General features: G+C 43.6%; 1 protein-coding gene across 1 annotated transcript; it reads left to right on the top strand.

Annotated features, from left to right (window-relative positions):
• The first annotated feature begins 1,852 nt into the window (after positions 1–1,852).
• On the top strand, positions 1,853–3,831 carry LOC127311417 (probable inorganic phosphate transporter 1-8). Its single transcript, XM_051341843.2, has one exon. It carries the CDS (start codon positions 1,994–1,996, stop codon positions 3,602–3,604), a length of 1,611 nt encoding a protein of 536 aa, XP_051197803.1. The 5' UTR covers positions 1,853–1,993; the 3' UTR covers positions 3,605–3,831.
• Positions 3,832–18,737: the final 14,906 nt, after the last annotated feature.

Raw genomic sequence — 18,737 nt, 5'->3', positions numbered from 1 at the left:
TATGATACAGTATCTACCTATGATACTCTAATCTCCTCTCTCCTTCTTAATTAGCTGTCACATCAGCATTTTTGTGGGATCAATGTGCATGATACTAGCTATGATACTAGCACTATGGCTAGCCTTAGTAGTGAGATATCTGTGGTAATTTCGTCTACTTCGAGATGCTCATGAAGATAGGACGTGTTAGTGTTTGCGTTTATAGAGAGGTACTTCATATACAAAGATATGCGTAGTATCTACGAACGTTGCATTCTGCAAAAAAAAAAAAAACTGCTGGTTCCGCCTGTTAGATTGGCTATAGTGCTAGTATCTTAGATACTAGTATCACGTAGGCTCACAAAAATTCTGGTGTAGCATCTAATTAAGGAGGAGAGATAGAATTAGAGTAACATAGTTAGATAATATATTATAGCGCATATTACGAGAAAAAATAATGGCAAATACGTAGTAGATCTTATACACATATTTTCATTAAAATTTTACAAAACAATAAATTTATAAAATTATGATACCACTATATAATATTATCTTATAGAGATAATATCATATAAATATCATATACATGATACAACTATATAATACTATGCACTATGATCAACCTTACTATTGTAAACTAACTCAATGAATGTAAGCAGTACACCGTATACCCGCAAGATCTTCTGGTCTCGTGAAAGCAAAAGATCTTCTCGCAAACAAAGGAACATGTTTCATTCCAAACCATTAAATAGGCTTCTCAATGAAACCTTTCAAAATTGATTGTACTACTTCCTTCTGACTAGCAGACATGACTATCATTTTGATAAATAAAATATAAATTATACGAGTATGTCACAAAATTATATTATTATTATTTTAATATGGATTTAATGGTAAAACTTTTATTTGATTAATTTATGGTTAGAGTTTGTCTTACACTGTGTGCACTCCGTTAAACTGATCCGAAGGGAGTATTTTAGTTTCAAAAAATAAATTGTTTCTTCGCGTGAAAGACGCGATTCTATGGTGGATCTCAAGTGAGTTCTCATAGTAAGATACTTATAGTGGGAGTAACTAAGAGCAAGCACAATAAATTCTAGTCAACTGACTACAAAAATTAAAATAATATATTTGTGTCTAGTTGGAGGAGAGAGAAGATGAGAGAGAATGTAAGTGGACTCTTATGCAAGAGCTAGCTTACCCGAAGTCAATGATCTCGTCGGTCCAAAATTGGTTATCTCGGTGTGACGGGATCTGGTTCATCTATCTGAATCTGAACAGCCTAACCTTTTTCCAAAAAAAAAAAGGAAAAAATAGAAATTGCCGGGCCTCACACAAGAAAAACCCTACCAACACGGGATCCGCGTCCGGGCGTCCCGCCAGCGCTAGGCCACTCCCGCTCGAACGTCCTGCCGGCATATTGTTTGTTTTCGAAATCATGGTGTTTTTTTTTCTGTAAAAGATCTTCTCGCAAACCAAGAAACATATTCCATTCCAAATCATTTATAAATCATTTAAATGGCCTCGTCAATGGAACCTTTCATACTCACTGTCCTCAGGCTCGAAAAATAAACTGTAGGTTGGCGTGAAAGACGCGATTCTACGACAGGAAAAGATCACAAGTACAATTGTCAATGTCGCCACCGGTTGACGAGTAGTAGAAGTGTTGTATAAGGATAGGGACGGATCCGAGAAATTAGACACCGTGAAAACCGTCGACTTTGGGGCTCATCTGAATGGAGATATCAATACTTAATTTAGAGCATCGTTTTGATGGCTGGAGCTCCATGATGAAGAAGCAAGTTCAACGAACACTGCGATCCCCAAAGTCCACCATCATGTCCTTGTCCGCCGCAATCCCGATCAGCAATGGTTACAACTTACAAGGAGTGGAACAGCTGGAACTTAGTTCAGAGATGAGATAGCTAGTATTTATACCCGCAGCAGCCGCGGCATTTGAGCAGAAACAAACACATTCCCCAACAGGCAGGTCTCCGTCCTCGGTGTGGCAAGCATGGCGCGGTCGGAGCAGCAAGGGCTGCAGGTGCTCAGCGCGCTTGACGCGGCCAAGACACAGTGGTACCATTTCACGGCCATCGTCGTCGCCGGCATGGGCTTCTTCACCGACGCCTACGACCTCTTCTGCATCTCCCTCGTCACCAAGCTGCTCGGCCGGATATACTACACCGACCCGTCCCTGCCCAACCCCGGCACCCTGCCGCCCGGCGTGGCCGCGGCCGTCAACGGCGTGGCCTTCTGTGGCACGCTCTCCGGCCAGCTCTTCTTCGGGTGGCTCGGCGACAAGCTCGGCCGCAAGAGCGTCTACGGGATGACGCTGATACTCATGGTCATCTGCTCCCTCGGGTCCGGCCTCTCCTTGGCCCACACCCCCAAGAGCGTCATGGCCACGCTCTGCTTCTTCCGCTTCTGGCTCGGCTTCGGCATCGGCGGCGACTACCCGCTGTCCGCCACCATCATGTCCGAGTACGCCAACAAGAAGACCCGCGGCGCCTTCATCGCTGCCGTCTTCGCCATGCAGGGCTTTGGCATCCTCGCCGGCGGTATCGTGACACTCATAATCTCCGCTGCCTTCCGGGCCGCATACCCGAAACCAGCGTACCAGGACAACGCCACCGGGTCCATAGGGTCGGAGGCAGACTTCGTCTGGCGCATCATCCTCATGCTCGGCGCCGTGCCGGCTCTGCTCACCTACTACTGGCGCATGAAGATGCCGGAGACGGCGCGCTACACCGCCCTCGTCGCCAAGGACGCCAAGCTAGCGGCGGCCGACATGTCCAAGGTGCTGAACGTGCAGCTCGAGGATGAATCGAAGAAGATGGAGGAGATGGTCAGCCGTGGCAACAACGAGTTCGGCCTCTTCTCCCCGCAGTTCGCGCGACGCCACGGCCTCCACCTCGTCGGCACGGCCACCACGTGGTTCCTCCTCGACATCGCCTTCTACAGCCAGAACCTGTTCCAAAAGGACATCTTCACGGCCATCAACTGGATCCACAAGGCCAAAACCATGAGCGCGCTCGACGAGGTGTTCCGCATCTCCCGCGCGCAGACGCTCCTCGCGCTCTGCGGCACCGTGCCTGGCTACTGGTTCACCGTCTTCCTCATCGACGTCATCGGCCGCTTTGCCATCCAGCTCATGGGCTTCTTCATGATGACCGTCTTCATGCTCGGCCTCGCCATCCCGTACCACCACTGGACGACGCCCGGCAACCAGGTCGGCTTCGTGATCATGTACGGCTTCACCTTCTTCTTTGCCAACTTCGGGCCCAACGCAACCACATTCGTCGTGCCGGCGGAGATCTTCCCGGCGAGGCTTCGGTCGACGTGCCACGGAATATCAGCCGCTGCCGGTAAGGCCGGAGCCATGATCGGGGCCTTCGGGTTCCTGTATGCCGCGCAGGACCCACACAAGCCTGACGCCGGGTACAAGCCCGGGATCGGCATCCGTAACTCGCTCTTCGTCCTCGCCGGGATCAACATACTCGGGTTTGCCTTCACGTTCCTCGTGCCCGAGGCCAACGGGAAGTCGCTCGAGGAGATGTCCGGCGAGGCCGAGGACAACGAGGACGAGGCACGCGAGCCCAAAGTGCAGCCGTCGATGGCGTAGACCGGCCGTATGTGAGACCTGAGAAGTCCATAGTCTTTTGGAATATGGATATGCTATTACTTCTTTGTGCATGTAAGTCAAGTTCTGCTCAGTTTCGTCCAATGTACAATTTGATTTTTTTTTTGTTGGATTCTGTAATATGAACACTAAATGTTGTGTTGGCTTTTTTTTTTTTTGAGAGAAAAATGTTTGTTTTGCTAATTGTTGGGTTGGGCTGATTTTTAACATTTTGCGTGACGATGGCCTGAATACGTGTGGGAGTTCGTTCGTGCCAATTTATACTTGAAATTGAGCAGATGTGACCGGGAGTAGGAGATTGGTGACGCCCGTGTAGCTGTCAATGGCGTAGGCCGTCAGGACATGTAATTTGTATATGTCATGATCATGATTTATTTTGTACTAGTTAAATGCCCATATGTTACTACGAAAATTACGTGTATAAAAAAAAATAGCCACGATATATTCTACAAACATTATGGAAGTAGCTTACACATGAAAAGTCATGCAGTCCGTCGATATGATTCAGCACGAACTATTAATGTGCCACTCTGGTAATGAAAGGTACATCTCACTGTATTTCATTTGTTAACTGCAAGTTTCTCATGATTCATTCAATCCTATATTGTTTTTATCTCCTACCTCAGATGACGATGTAAATGAATCACAGTCTTTTGTTTATTCATATTTTCTCCTTACTTTTCATTTTGATTCAAGGGCAGCATAGTATAAGCATCTCCGTCCTTCCTATAATGATTTTTTTCTTACAATTGCCATCATAAATTAGGCAATTTGTTATCCGTTCTAGTTACTGCTACTTGCTTAGTGGATACTCCTTTTTATTTTCGATTTTGATTTAGTTGCAGGGAGAATAGTATCAAAGAAGATGTGTGTCTTCAATTTCTCTCTCCAGCAGTCACTACGGATTGTGATGTCTAAGTATTTGGATCCATCTTAGAGTATAGGTGACGATCGATTTTGTCTTCACAGAGAAGTGTACAGTGCAACAATTTATGGCATAATTTCTTCTACTACTCGCCCATCCATATATATTCAGTAAAGGGCGCAAGTATACATATTAGCAAGGACGCGCCTAGCTCCCGATCGGCCAGGGAAATTCTCGGTCAATTACCTCAACAGCGATCTATGAGAGATCCTTGAGCCTTTTCTCCTTCTTAGCCCTTTTTTCAATGGGTAATTAGAAGTCCAATAACAAAGTTAAAAATAAAAATAACTTCAAGCCTAGTTACAAGTTACCATAAAATAAAAAAAGATAAAATCTAAAAAAAAGAGTATACCAAGTTTGAAATTACAAATATATATATGCAATTACATATTCATTATAATTGCGTGCACATACGATAGTTGCACATGTGCAACTACACATCTACGTCTACATCTGAACGCATAAAAAATGTCAACAATTTTCAGTTACATAAATATGTGCAATTGCGCATCTACATGTAATTACACATAAAAATTATAAATCATATTTATGGAAAAAATAAAATAAAAAATATTATATATATTTAAAGTTGCGTGAGATTACATATCCGTGAGTAATTAGACACATAGTTATGTGTAATTACGGAATTACACCTCCACATGCAATTGTACATATACGTCGGCAATCATGTGCACATACATGTAATTACATGTCCGTGTGCAATTACTCATATACGTCTGCAATCGCACATATACGTGTAATGCATGCCTCTGCAATTGCATACCTAGGTAGTATAATAACAACTAGAGAAAATCATTCAAGTTGTATGGATTTGTATGTTTCAACCTAAACCTAAAGTGTATACAAGTTAAAAACACCAACACCAAATGGGCCAACCCAACAAGAAAAATGCAATAGCAAACTGTCGCTACAGCTAAACAATAAATCTATCGATGGAGTCTTGAAAGAAGAAAAAAAAAATGATCGGGCTCTAACTTAGTTCCTGGCTAACCGGAAGTTAGCAATCCCGTATTAGAAAATCCCTTTTTGTGTTCACATTTACCTCATTGGCGTCCATACGTAGCAAATACAAATGATATTTATCAAAGTGTAGCTTAGCTAGGTAATACATATTTTATTTCGTATCTAAACATGTATATTAAAACTTTGCTTAGACGAATTTAGGCTATGTTTTGTATTTTATATTGTCCTTGTAAACATGCATATTAGTTGCTTACTATACCTCTTTCGGATACATTATAATCGGCAACCGTCTGATAAGTGTATCATTTCTTGAACAAATACATTTTTAAATGTAATGTGCATGTGGATGTTGTTGTTTATTAATAATAATCAAGCATGTTACAATAGGGATGCAAACGGAACGATTTAAGCTACAAACCAAAAAAAAAAATTGCATTCAATACGAAAGACACGAGCAAGTTTTCCCTTATTCTCTCAATGCACATGTGCTGAGGGGCGCTTTGTACATAGTCGGGCCCTAAAGTTTTTTGTGTTTATTCATTTGGTTGTTTATTCGTATTAATATCTATATTGTTAAGTTGGTTTGCTACATCGGTTCATACCAATTCGATAGCAACGTGATTCAGGGAAATGCACTTTGGGGCTCATAGGAGCATTTGCTCCCCATATGTGAATCCACATTTTGAAGTGTCAAAAAATTATAAACTAAATTTTTACATTGACATCTAGATATTTTATGTTGGTACACAAATTTTCAAAAAAAGAAAAAAACTTCCGTGACTCTTGTAAAAAAGACAAATTTAAATGTTGTAACACGACTACGTACAGCACATTTTTTTTTTGTTTTTTTGTACACACCACATAAAATGTTATTTTTCCACGAAAACTTGTATACGAACATAGAATGTCCCGATGTACACCAAAAAATTTATGTCAATTTTTTTTGATATTTAAAAAAATAATTTTTATTTATTTAATATAATAGGAGCATTTGCTCTTATGAGCCAAAACGCCACCTCCCGTGATTCAAGCATATGAGCTGCAAGTTAAGTTGCAACTGACTTTTTTAGTTGTAAGAGTATCTCTAACAGAGCTCGTAAAATGCTGAATACTGTACAATAACCGTAAATTTATGGGTTCAGTTCGCGAAAGAGTGCATATCAGTAACCGTAAACGAGGCCAGCCCGAAAAAAAGATTTACAGTCCCACCCCGAAAACGCAACTCGACCCCTACTTGTAGGGGTCGGAAGACCGAACCGAACGTGAGGGCGCGTGGAAGGTTCAGCCCGCCCAACCGCTCGCTCTCATCCCACTTATCCGCACCGCCACTAGATTCCGCCACCGCCGCCGCACCTCCCGATTCGAGCGAATCCACCGACGCAGAGCTCCGGTTGGTTGCCCTGTATTCCGCATGCGTCTCCTCCTTCACCTCCGCCGCTCGCCTGCTGACGCGCTGGCCGAATCGAGGATGAGCTAAACCGATGATTTCCCCGATGTTGATCTATCAGATTCATCCTTCTCGGACGATTCGGACCTCGATGATCTGCTCTAGGACGACGACACCGAGACCGCCATCCTCCTCCTCGCCGTCAAGGAGATGGAAGACCACGCGAGGCTGCTGAATCAGAGGCGCGGCTCGGTGATGGGCCGCAACTGCATCCAACGGAATCGCCTCCTCGGCCACACGTAATTATGGGATGACTACTTCGTCGAGGTACCTACCTATCCATGCATCTATTCTGTAGGAGGTATCGCATGCGTCACAGTTTGTTCATCACAATCATCAAGACTTGCGAAGCAAATTCAAATTATTTCAAGCAACATAGAAATGCTACCAGCGAGATGAGTTTTAGGGCCTATCAAAAAAATATCGGCTGTCATGAGGGTGATTGCGTATGGCATCCCTGCGGATTACACCGATGAGTATCTTTGAATTGGTGAAGATACAACCACCGAGTCCGTGCGTAGGTTCGCTCGGATGAGGGAATCATCCGAGCGAACCTACGCACGGACTCGGTGGTTGTATCTTCACCAATTCAAAGATACTCATCGGTGTAATCCGCAGGGACCAGCCGATATTTTTTTGATAGGCGCTAAAACTCATCTTGTTGTTAGCATTTCTACGTTGCTTGAAATAATTTGACTTTGCTTGGCAAGTCATGATGATTGTGATGAACAAACTGTGACGCATGTGATACCTCCTACAGAATAGATGCAATGGATATGTAGGTACCTCGACGAAGTAGTCATCCCATAATTACGTGTGGCCAAGGAGGCGATTCCATTGGATGTAGTTGCGGCCCATCACAGAGTCGCGCCTCTGATTCAGCAGCCTCGCGTGGTCTTCCATCTCCTTGACAACGAGGAGGAGAGTCATGTCGACCGTTGGAGAGGAGTCTGGCGACCGGAGAGGAGATCTCGTCTCTCCATCGTCGGCGAAGATCCAGCAGGCGGAAGGGTCTGGCAACCGCAGAGGAGATCCCGTCTCTCCATCGCCGGCGAAGATCCAGCAGTTGGAGGAGGTTTGTCTCGTCCCGGAGCGTCACTGTGGGGGACGTTTCTGGGCGTTGCGGGCTTTGGACGACGAGGAAGATAGCGAAGAGGAGGAGCTCTTGGAGGCTAGCAGTAATGTCTCTCTCAAATATCTCTGTCAAACACCAGAATCGGTGTATGGCTGTGATTTGGCTGAGCTTTCTACTGAGCTAGCGGCGAGACAAATCAAGCGTATCAATAGGCAACGGAACCAGAGGTGGGCGACGACGACGGCGTTGGAGCTCCATTTGTCCGAAGGTACGTGGTCACCGCCATTTGCGCCGTTGGGCATGCAGCATCGTAAAACTAAGGCCAAGGTTCTGCCGATCCTTGAACCGACGACGTTTGTGGATGATGGAGTTGGTGGATGGACTGTGGTCCGTCGCCGGCGATCAACAGTAATTCATGTGATCCAAAATTTTCGGAGTTTTCAAATGACAGGCGACTGGGCTCATCTTTTCGGGCCGATGCAAGCGTTCGGGCTTGTTGGGGCCCAAACGTCTGGCATCGTCGCAGGTGTTCGATCAAGGGGGACAACCGATCGGACGAGATTCTCAACCCGAAGCAAGTTAAGGTAGGCTCCCAGATTGTTGGACGGGCTTTTCAGAATCTGCTAGGGTTAGCTTGGAAGAGAGTTGAGACGGGTGAGCCTGTCGTGTCACGGCGGCGTGATCTCCCGATGAATGGCGACGACGGTCAGGGGGGATTCAACCCAGGTCGGGGATGTTTCAACCCTGGATGCGGTGGGTTCCAGGCTCGTGGAGGCTATGGGACAGGTCGCGGTGGCACGAACGGCGGGGGGCACCAGGGCGGCCGTGGTGCTCATGGCGACCCTGGTGCTCAGGGCTTCGGAGCGGGCCGAGGAGGTTTTGCTGCCGGTCGTCATGCTCAGGGTACTGGTTTTGGTCGGAACTTTGAGCAGGGCGAGTCTAGTGGTGCGGCAGGCATGAATGGCGGTCAAGGATTCCGGGAGCAAAATTGGGGAGGAGGAGCTGGTGTAACATCCCAAAAATTTCAAAACAAAACAAATGAATTTCCCTATTCCAAATTTTGGAACTAACAAAAACTTTTATTCAATTAAGTTTGATACATAGTGATCTTGTTTAATTCTTGGGCTATTGCCATGATTTGCTTGTTAAAGTATTTTGAAATGATCTTAAACCCTAAACCTCACCCCTCCTTTCATCACCCAAGTTAACATAAAATAAAAGGAAATTAAATAAGAAAAAGGTATATGTGCCTATGGCTATTTTTGTAAAACTTTACCCTAAGCTTTTATACTTTGTTTAGAGGTTTGGAAAACCTTCATACACCTTACCTAGTACTTATCAAACCAAATCCAAAGTGAAACAAAAGAAAATAAAAAGAAACTAAAAATGCCATAGAGGCATATGAGAGTAAAATAGAAAATTTGTGAATTTAAGGATCTTGACCCTAAGACTTGTTGTGAATGGTGGGATCACTCCTATATACCATTTCAACACTCAACAACACCAATTGGGTCAAGCCAAGTCAAATTAAAAATCAAATGCAACATATGCATAGAGGCATATGTGACACATAGCCATAATACTCAATTCTTGCCCTATGCCTTTAAACCTTGACCAAATGGTGTGCAACCATATCTAAACCTAATCTAACCCTAAATTGACCCTCAACCTTGCTCAAGTAAAGCAAGGGGAACAATTTACACTATTAAGAAAAATTGACACATCACCTCTTATGTGTTATGGCCATTTTTGCAAATCTTTGAGCTAGACCTTTTGGAATGGTTTCAATGGTTTGGAAAGGTTCCTAAACTAATAAGAATCACTTTGGAGTCAAGAAAAATCAAATCAAAAAGAGAGAAAGCAAATAGGGAGAAAATCCCATTTTCACTCACATACACACTTAGCCAATTTTGCAAATCTTCAATCAAGGCCACTTTGGCTTGTGCCATTGTTTGTAAAACACTTATATATCAATTACAAACCAAAATGCATCAAAGAAACCAGAATCAAATCAAAGAAAATTGCAAATGCAACTTACATATGATAATGGTCATATGGCCACTTTATAAAATCTTCACCACTTTACCCCCCTGGTTTTGAATTTTCTTAAACCAAACTTGACCAACTCTTGCCATGTCATCCAAGACCATGTCAATGCGAACAACTTTTATGTTGACCACTAGTGCTGACTTTGACCAGGTTGACCAGAACAGAGTTGACAAGATGGGACTTTGAAACAAAGTGAAGATGACCACATTTTTGAAACTTTGCAAATCAACTCCAAAACGAATACCACCACCACCATTCTACCTCTCTATTTATATAAAAGAGATCCACCAAAAAGATTTCCAAAATTCGAATAAAAGTTTCATGCGGCCATTGTGTCGAGCACCTTGCAGGCAGAAATGTGCAAATGCAATACATCTCTTTGTCCAACAGTTCTTAGCCTAAACCCCTTTTTAACCTTGATCATTATTGCTCCCCTACCTCTCCTGCATCAAGCCATGTACGTGCCAGTGATGATTAAAGTGTGGAGATGGCAAAACTTTGGCCATGCCGTGCAGATGCCACACACACCAGCACTGATCCTCTCTGGCCCTCCTCTCTCTCGATCATCATGTCCTGGAGATGCCCATGCACTTACTGATCACGACCATGTACGGCCGGAGCGCGCGCGAGCAAGGCATTGGCCAGGCGACGCACGGCCAGGCCACGCCAGAGCGTGCACTGGCACGACTCTGGACGCACCAGTACGCCACCTCGCCCCATCGCATCCGTCCTCCTCTCGCCTTTATCCTTTGCACGCGTGATCACCACCCCTCCTTCTCCCTCCTAGACACCCCCATTGGCCGACGCTCGCCCGGACATCGTCGCCATGATCAAACCTCTGCTGCGCCCGTACTGCCAGGACGGCGACGACGCCAGCACGCCCTCGTCCTCCCCTCGCTGTCCCTTCACGTGCGTCATCCTCGCCATGATGCCCAGAAGCGCACGCCCCCATCGCCTTGCCCCTTCGAGCGCCGGAGAAGCCATGCCGTCGACGCTCTCTCACAGCACCCGCCGGTCACCTCCCCATCTATAAATAGAGCAATCCCGAGCACATATCCTTCACACCAACGAGTTTCCCTCCCTCTCCTCGACCTCCTCCACCTCTTTTCCACGCTGATTAAGCCACAGAGAGCCCCAATTTAACCGTCGATCGCCGGAGTCCGCCACCTTGCAATCCCTCGACTCCGTCCACCTCCGCTCCTCCCACGGCTACCAGTAGGATCCTCGTCGTCGACAACCTCTTCCAGCACCAGCGCCGCCCCTCGCCGGAGCTCCATCACGCCGCCGACCCCCTACCTCCGCCGCTGCAGCGAGGTCTTCTCCCCGACGGTGACGATGACTCCCAACCGCACGATCTACTTCTAATCCAACGGCGCGCGTTGCCAGGTACCGATTCGGCTGAGTGGAGACACTGACGTGTGGGACCCTTTGTCAGCAGGCCGCAGCGCTAAGTTGGGCTCCTTTCTGCATTTCAAACCAATTCGGCCCACCTAGTTCCCGCCTAGCCCACTTGGGTTTAATTCAAATAATATTGTTTCAGTTTATTTTCAATACTGGTCTGTGCTAAAGATTGAATAGTTTCAAATCTACAAGTCCAAATCTAGCAAATCAAAATGTTCCAGAAATCTTATGAATTGGTCTAACTAACCCCACTGGATTTAACCCCATAACTTGTGTAGATATTGAATAGAAAAATAACAAAACAGAGACTTTTCAGTATTCAAATAAATCTTAAAAATCAAAAAATTTGAATTTTGAAGTGAATCCAATTGCTATAATTCACATTTCACCAACCCTAATTTACTAAGTGAAAATATGATATGGGTTCTGTACATGATCATGGGCTAGAAGCAAAATATTGGCTATGTAGTCAATACTAGTCCATTTAAACTATATCAAATGTTAGGAATTTAAATCTATGAGGTGAAGCACCTCATTTAAATCATGTTCTCAAGTGATATGAAGTAATGTGATGACCTCTACTGCATAGGCTCATACTTGCTCACTTGTGGAATTTAAATCAAAATAGTATCTAAATTGCAATGGTTATTTAAATCACATGAGATGATGAATCTCATTTAAATCACTTTTCTCAAATAATAAGTGTGAAGTGTTGACTTTGGTCAACATGTGATCATCCCTGGTTATTTGAGAAGATTAAATCTTAAGAAGATTCAATGAGAGGAAATTATTTCTCCAAACCAAAGGGAAACCCTAATTCCAATTTTCAATAAGAGGAAATTATTTTCCTAATATTAAATAAGGAAACCCTAGCATAATTTGTGAATAAATGTTAAGTAGTGATGCTAGATCATTTGTGTGAGCCAATAAGGCTAATTAATACTACTTAAGTGTTGTTTGGTGATTGTATCCTCGTATTCGTTTATAGACACTAGTACCGGAGACTATCAAGAGGAAGAGGTCTTCTACCAAGAGGAAGAGCAAGAAAACTTTGATCACATCACCAATCAAGGCAAGCTATTACCAATGCAAGCTAGACTAATGCAAGCTATTTTGGTTGCAAGCTTATGTTTTTGCAAAGTGCAAAGCTCTACAAGAGCAAGGCACCACTAGATTTTACTTTATGATCCTATCCCAAGTTTTTACTTTACAAGCTTTATTCAATTTTATTTATCAAAGTTACTTTTTGATTTATGATTCACTTGGTTTAGCTAAGGAGTAGTACAATAGCATCACACTTAGATTAGCAAGCTCCAAGATACTTAGCACCCCTCATAACTAGTTGCTAGTGCTCAATATTAAAAATGACTACTCTAGTTGGGAACTTGTGAAATGAAATGACTTTGAAAACCTTGGAATGATGAGTCATTCTATTGAAAGATTCTGGAGGTGAATGTGACTTGTGAATGACTCGATGAATTTTACAAAACTGATGGTTGGGTTCGGATGCGATACCATTCCAATTTTACAAGTACCCCCACAATACCTGAATCTGGGTAAGGCTTAGTTGGAAACTTATGTATTTTAGTATGGGTTCCCTCTGAACAAGCGTCATAGGGGTTATGCTGAGGCTGCCTCCATTGAATGTGAAATGACGTGAAATGAGGTGAATGTACTACCCAAGCCCTGTGCAGTTCCCGGGTTGACGGTTTGTTTTCACCGGGAGGCCAAGCTCATGGGGAGAGGTGCCTATACTAGAGTATGTAAATGAAAGGTTAGGATTGGTAGTTCGCGTACTGCGTATGATAAATCAGGGCCAGTTACCCCTGACGAATTATTGCAATTGTTGTGGCACAAGTGTACAACCTCTGCAGAGTTTAACCTATTCGAATAGCCGCGTCCGCGGTTATGGACAGTTGGAAAGGCCATACTGTTCCGTCATCAAAACTTTTCTAAAAATATGAATGGTGACTTGTGATTTGAATTGAAAGGTGACTTTGACTTTGAATCACAACTGAGTTGTGGGAATGACACTAATGTTCCCACTTGAGTTTAGCAAATGAAGAAGTTTTGATTATTAAAGTGCTTATGAAATAAAACTAGCTTTATGCAAATGAAACTAGAGCTTAGAACCCCCTTACTATAGTTGATAGTATTTACCTTAGTATTAGTTTGCGAGTACTTTAAAGTACTCATGGCTGTGTCCCTGGCTATTCAAATGGCCAGACTATGAAGAAGAGTACCAGAACCCGGAAGAAGGACAGCAGGACGTCTACAACAACTAGGATCACTCCTGACGTCAACAGTTGCCTGTGGAATAGATGGACTACTACTACGCTATTTCGCTTCCGCTATGTGTTATGTAAATGAATCAATAGAACTTCTATATTTGTAATGAGACTGGATCATGTGATCCTTTATTTGTAAGACGATTATGGGTTGTAATGAATGATGTGTTGTGATATCAATCTATTATGTCTCGCAAAAACAATATTCCTGGGATTGCGAGGAATGGCATAATAGGCATCTGGACTTAAAAATCCGGGTGTTGACAGCTGGTCACTATCAGCGTGATGACAATCGTTATGGCAATAGAGGCTATAACAATCTGGGCAGGTGGAACAACAATACTCGAGGTGGGTATCAACGGAACTATCGGAGCAATGGTCAAGTTCAATCTTCAAGAACTGGTATAGATGCAGACATTCTGCAACAGACAGTACAGGCTGTGGTGGCAGCGGTAACAGCGGCTCAAAGGAGTTCTGACCCGGTTGGGGGGCTGCAGTTGTTGGTGTTGTTGGTCTTGATACCAGTACTGGGGCCCCAAACAAGAATGTGGTGGTGTCGGCTGTGGCACCTACTACAAGTCAGCAACAAGCAGAAGTGGCAAATCCTATTGTTTCAGAGGCGCAAGAGGATGGATCAAAAGGGAAGGACACAGAAGAGCAGGGACCCCAAAAAAAGAAGGAGGACAAGACTTCGTGTTGTCGCTGCAAGCAACCAGGACATTATATTGATGACTGTCCTACACCTTATTGTGACTTATGTGAGTCTGTTAACCATGTCTCTTCTGCTTGTCATCTTCTACATGCTCCTAAACCCACTGCGGTCATGCATGGATATGCTAATGATGCACTTATGTTTTTTGAGTTTTCTTGTGGGGCTTTTAAGGCAAAAGTTGAGAACCCCAGGTTGGCTAAGGTTACTGTTGAGGGAGAGGCAATGACTATTCCTGAGATTATTGAACATATGAAGAAAATTGTTCTACATGAGGAATTTAACTGGGAAGTGTTTCACTTTAAGGATAATATTTTCAGGGTCAAATTACCAAGTAAGCAGGAAGTTCAGAGGTTGAAGAATTTTGGTACCTATATTTGCCAAGATAGGAAATCTAGTTTGTTTTTTGATCTCTGGTCATCTTTGGAGGAGCCTCTTTATATGTTACCTGAAGTTTGGGTTCGTGTCTCTGGACTGCCATCAGATATGAGATCAGACTATTTATCTTTATGGGGAGTGGGTACCCTTTTTGGGAAAACACTAGATGTGGACATGGCTTTTACTTGCAAGAATAAGGTGCTCCGGAGCAGTGATGTGTTTATTAGAAGGGGGTTTTTTAAACTCCATTTTGAAGTTGAGATAGAACAGAGAACTCGGGAAGTGAATATGGTTGAGGCAAATAATGGCAATGAGGGAAACGATGGTGAACATAATGGATATGGAGGCAATGATGGTGGTCATGATATGGACATGGACCATAGAGGTAATGCTACAGATGATACATCTAATGAGAATCGGAATGGTACTTCTAATGTTAACAATGGAGTGGAGGGTATGCAAGGGAATTTGGAGTCGTTTAGTGCAATTCAAGTTGGTACGATGAGTGTACAATTTAATAATCCAGGTATTATTTCATCAGAAAAAAATCTGAGCAAAAATGAGCAAGTTTACACGTCTTTATCTAATGTTGATTTTATGCCACTAAGAGACAAACTTTGCACTGATTCTGATGCTGATCCAATGTTCAGGGTATCTGGTTCGGGATCCGTGTTGGTCGGAACTAGGGAGGGTCGCTTGTCTGCTGCCGTTGGGCAGAAAACAACGTCATCTGTTGGTGGGCTACTGCGGCCTCGGGAGACGCGGGGTAACATGCATGGGCACGCTTTCCAGGCTGACGCGGCAGCTGCCATTGGGCAACATAGCTGCAGGCGGGGTCAGTAGCTGACCTGCCGAAGCGCTGGTGCGGCAGCATACAGTGACAGACGGGGTCAGGGCCAACCATCAGCGCCTGTGAATGCTGCCTCAGCCAGTGCCGACGCGACAGCTGCACAGGGCATGCTGAGTGCGCATGCCAAGGCTGCAGCTGGGCAAATGCGGGCCAATGGCGTTCGGGAGACAGCGATGGTCGGGACCGTGGGGAACCAGGGGCGCAGCGGCACTATTCACAGTGTGGGATCGCATGTGGCCACGCCGGCTGTGTACACGCCCCCGATCATGTCTGCCTTGCCACAAAAGATCTGTCCAGATGCTGTTGCTGTTGTCACTGGTGTGCATGGGGACTCTCCCAATCATTGGCCGATTGATGTGCCAATGATGAGGCCGGTGCTACAGGATCGGGCAGGATTGTCTGCGTATGGTAATGTTGTGGGACACGGTGTGTTTTCTCATAATCCGTTTTGTTTTGATAAATCTTTTGATTTTGGGATATGTATGTCAAGTAGTCTTTCACAGTATGTATCTCATGGAAGTGATGTTATTGATGCAGGTCCTACTTTGGACCCTCTTATGAATGACCCTTTGGATAATAATTTGGAAGATGTTATGGGAAGTGCTTTTGTGGAGAAGAAGGGGGAGGAGACTTCGGTTGATCTTCAGGGCACAATGAGGAATGCCTCATTTATGAAGTCTACTGGTGAGTATTTTTTGATGTTGATAAATTTAATAATGATATGCCCACTCGATCCATAGCTTTAATTGAGAATGACTCGGTATCTCGTTGTCCTTCTATAGAGGAGGTTATCGCGTTTGGGGGAATTCCGAAGCCCACTACTGGAGTGAGGTCGAGTACCCGGCTGGGTGGCCAGCCTAATGCGGACATGCCTCAGCTGGAAAAGGCGATGAAGAAGGCGCAGTTGCGTGATGACGCATTCACTTCAGGTCAGTTCAAGGTTCCCATACACTCTATTATCAATATTCCGGACTCTGAAATAGTTCAGAGGGCGGATTGATTAGGTATATCTTTAGGTAATTCGACAAGAGAAATAGGCAAATCTGTTAAGGGGCTTAAAATGGTGGAAGAGAAACGTATTTTAACGATTTTGGAAAAAAATAAGACTGACATTGAGAATAGGGAGGAAGGTCTGGAGACTCTTGTATTGTCAAAAGTATCCACCCTTTGTGAGGATTTAATAGAGGATGATGATATGCCACTGGATTCAGATGATCATTTGGAACATCTTAAACCAATAGTTAAGGTAAAGAAAACTAGACGAAGGAAAGTTTATGACACTAGCAATATCCGAAAGAGCACTAGGAAAAGACTTAAGAAACAATTTTCATAATGCAGAATATAAAAGGTATTAACTATTAACTGGAATCCAGGAGTGTTTGGAGATACTGCTAAGCATTTGTTTGTCAAAGAGGCAATTCGGAAACATAAATTAGACTTCATAGCTTTATTGGAAACTGGTAGATCAAATTTCTCGATTCCTTTTTTGAACCAATTAGCTACGGGATATAATTTCTCTTGGTTTTGCTTACCACCACATGGTCGCTCAGGGGGGTATTCTAGTGGGAATAAACTCCGACATGCTACAAGTGTTAACAGTAAGTACATGAGACTTTTGTGTCAAACTTCACATTAAATGCAAGAGAGATGGATTTGAATGGATTTTAGTGCCGGTTTATGGGGCTGCCCAAGATTTGCACAAAGCAGAATTTTTAGCTGAATTGGTGAGAACTTGTGAATCTGAAACACTACCTATGTTGGTAGGGGGTGATTTCAATATTATTCGTAAAAGGGAGGAGAAAAATAATGATAATTTCAAAGCGCGTTGGCCCTTTGTATTTAATGCCATCATTGAGCACTTGAACTTGCGTGAAATTTCTCTCACTGGGAGACAATTTACTTGGGCAAGTAGGCGGGAGGTACCTACGTATGAGAAGCTAGATAGAGTTCTACCATCAATCTCGTGGGAACAAAAATTTCCTTTGGTGACTGTTAGAGCATTAACTAGAGCTAACTCTGATCATACTCCAATACTTATTGATTCAGGAGTGAAAGCACACCTGGGTAACCAAGAAAAATTCTCTTTTGAGCTACATTGGTTGCGGCAAGAGGTTTTTTTTTATATGGTAGTAAAGGAGTGGAATTCAGTCATAGGTGGTGCTAACCTGATGGAGGTTTGGTTGAATAAGTTAAGACATATAAGAAGATTCCTTAAGGGATGGACAAAAAATCAGAGTGCAAGTATAAGAAAGAAAAGGAGAGATTGTTATATATCATTGATCAGCTTGATTTGAAAGCGGAAACAAATATCTTAAATACAATTGAAAGGGAGGGATTTAAAAAGGCAAATGATAGTCTGAATAAATTAAAAAGAGAGGAGGAGTCCAAATGGGCCCAGAGAGCGAAGGTAAAGCACATTCAGGAAGGGGGTAATAATACGAGATATTTTCACTTAATAGAGAATGGTAAACACCGTAGAAACAAAAAAAAATCAATTAGAACAACAAGAGGGGACTATTTTGGGGGAAGATAATTTGAAGGTCTATGTTACTGAGTTCTATGAGAAATTATTTGGAGCGCCGGCTCCAACTAATATTTCTTTAGTTGAAGAAGAGACCCACGATATCACGCAAATTTCATCAATTGAGAATGAGATCTTAACTGCCCCTTTTACTGAAGAGGGGGTTTTTCAGGCAATTTCTCAGATAAAATTGAATAAAGCTCCAGGACCAGATGGCTTTCCTGCTGAGTTCTATCAAAAAAATTGGGAAGTAATAAAGGGGGATTTGATGGTCTTATTCTCAAGTTTACTAATGGGGATTTGCCCCTTTATAAACTGAATTTTGGGGTTATCACATTATTACCCAAGAAGGAAAATGCTATTCAACTACAACAATATAGACCTATTTGTTTACTAAATGTATGCTTTAAGATATTTACTAAAGTTGGTACAAATCGCATTTCGGGGATTGCCCCGAGAGTTATAAAACCAACTCAATCAGCATTTAT

The sequence above is a fragment of the Lolium perenne genome, chromosome 7, assembly GCF_019359855.2.
Source record: "Lolium perenne isolate Kyuss_39 chromosome 7, Kyuss_2.0, whole genome shotgun sequence".
Taxonomy (NCBI): domain Eukaryota; kingdom Viridiplantae; phylum Streptophyta; class Magnoliopsida; order Poales; family Poaceae; genus Lolium; species Lolium perenne.
Note: the sequence above shows the minus strand (reverse complement) of the source record. Positions and strands in the feature narration are given on the sequence as shown.

Coding starts and splice junctions, on each gene's coding strand:
- LOC127311417 (XM_051341843.2), top strand. CDS start 1,994: ATGGCGCGGTCGGAGCAGCAAGGGCTGCAGGTGCTCAGCGCGCTTGAC.